This window comes from Onychostruthus taczanowskii, unplaced genomic scaffold, assembly GCF_017590055.1.
Source record: "Onychostruthus taczanowskii isolate IOZ18803 unplaced genomic scaffold, ASM1759005v1 scaffold6853, whole genome shotgun sequence".
NCBI lineage: Eukaryota > Metazoa > Chordata > Aves > Passeriformes > Passeridae > Onychostruthus > Onychostruthus taczanowskii.
The window spans coordinates 1-427 of record NW_024504626.1 but is presented as its reverse complement, the minus strand read 5'-3'; the positions used below and the strand labels follow the sequence as shown (position 1 = coordinate 427).

The following is a 427-nucleotide window of genomic DNA, read 5'->3' as shown; positions in this document are numbered from 1 at the left end:
CTTGCTCATTTTCTGCCCCTTTGCCCCGCAGGTTTTGCCGGCAGCCCCCGCAGTGCCGGCGCCGCGTTCTGCTCCGCGCGGCGCCGCGTTCCCGGCGCGGCATGGAGGAGAGCGTCCCGCCCTTCCCGGAGCGCCTCGCAGACGGAGCCCGAGCCCTCCTGATGCCCCCCGAGCCCAGCCCCGAGCCCTTCCCCGCCCCGGAGCCCGGCTTCCTGCAGGATGCCAAAACCCAGAGCGCGGCGCCGCCCGGCACCGAGCTGGACGAGGACGACGCCTTCTACGGCGCCGAGGAGGAGCCGGCGGCCGCGAGCCGCGAGGGCAAGGCCCCCGAGCCGAGGGACGAGCCCGACTTCTTCTCCTCGCTGGCCCGGCACGAGCCCGACGTGGCCCTGGAAGCGCACGACGAGGCCGGTGAGCGCCGGGGCGG

At 75.6% G+C, this 427-nt stretch overlaps 1 protein-coding gene across 1 annotated transcript; it reads left to right on the top strand.

The window, feature by feature from the left end:
• Positions 1-20: 20 nt before the first annotated feature.
• On the top strand, positions 21-417 carry LOC121344829 (DNA translocase FtsK-like; the record flags this gene model as incomplete). The annotated part of the gene is made up of 1 exon (XM_041421083.1): positions 21-417. A coding segment is annotated over exon 1 (316 nt), but the record flags the coding sequence as incomplete, so codon positions are not given.
• Positions 418-427: the final 10 nt, after the last annotated feature.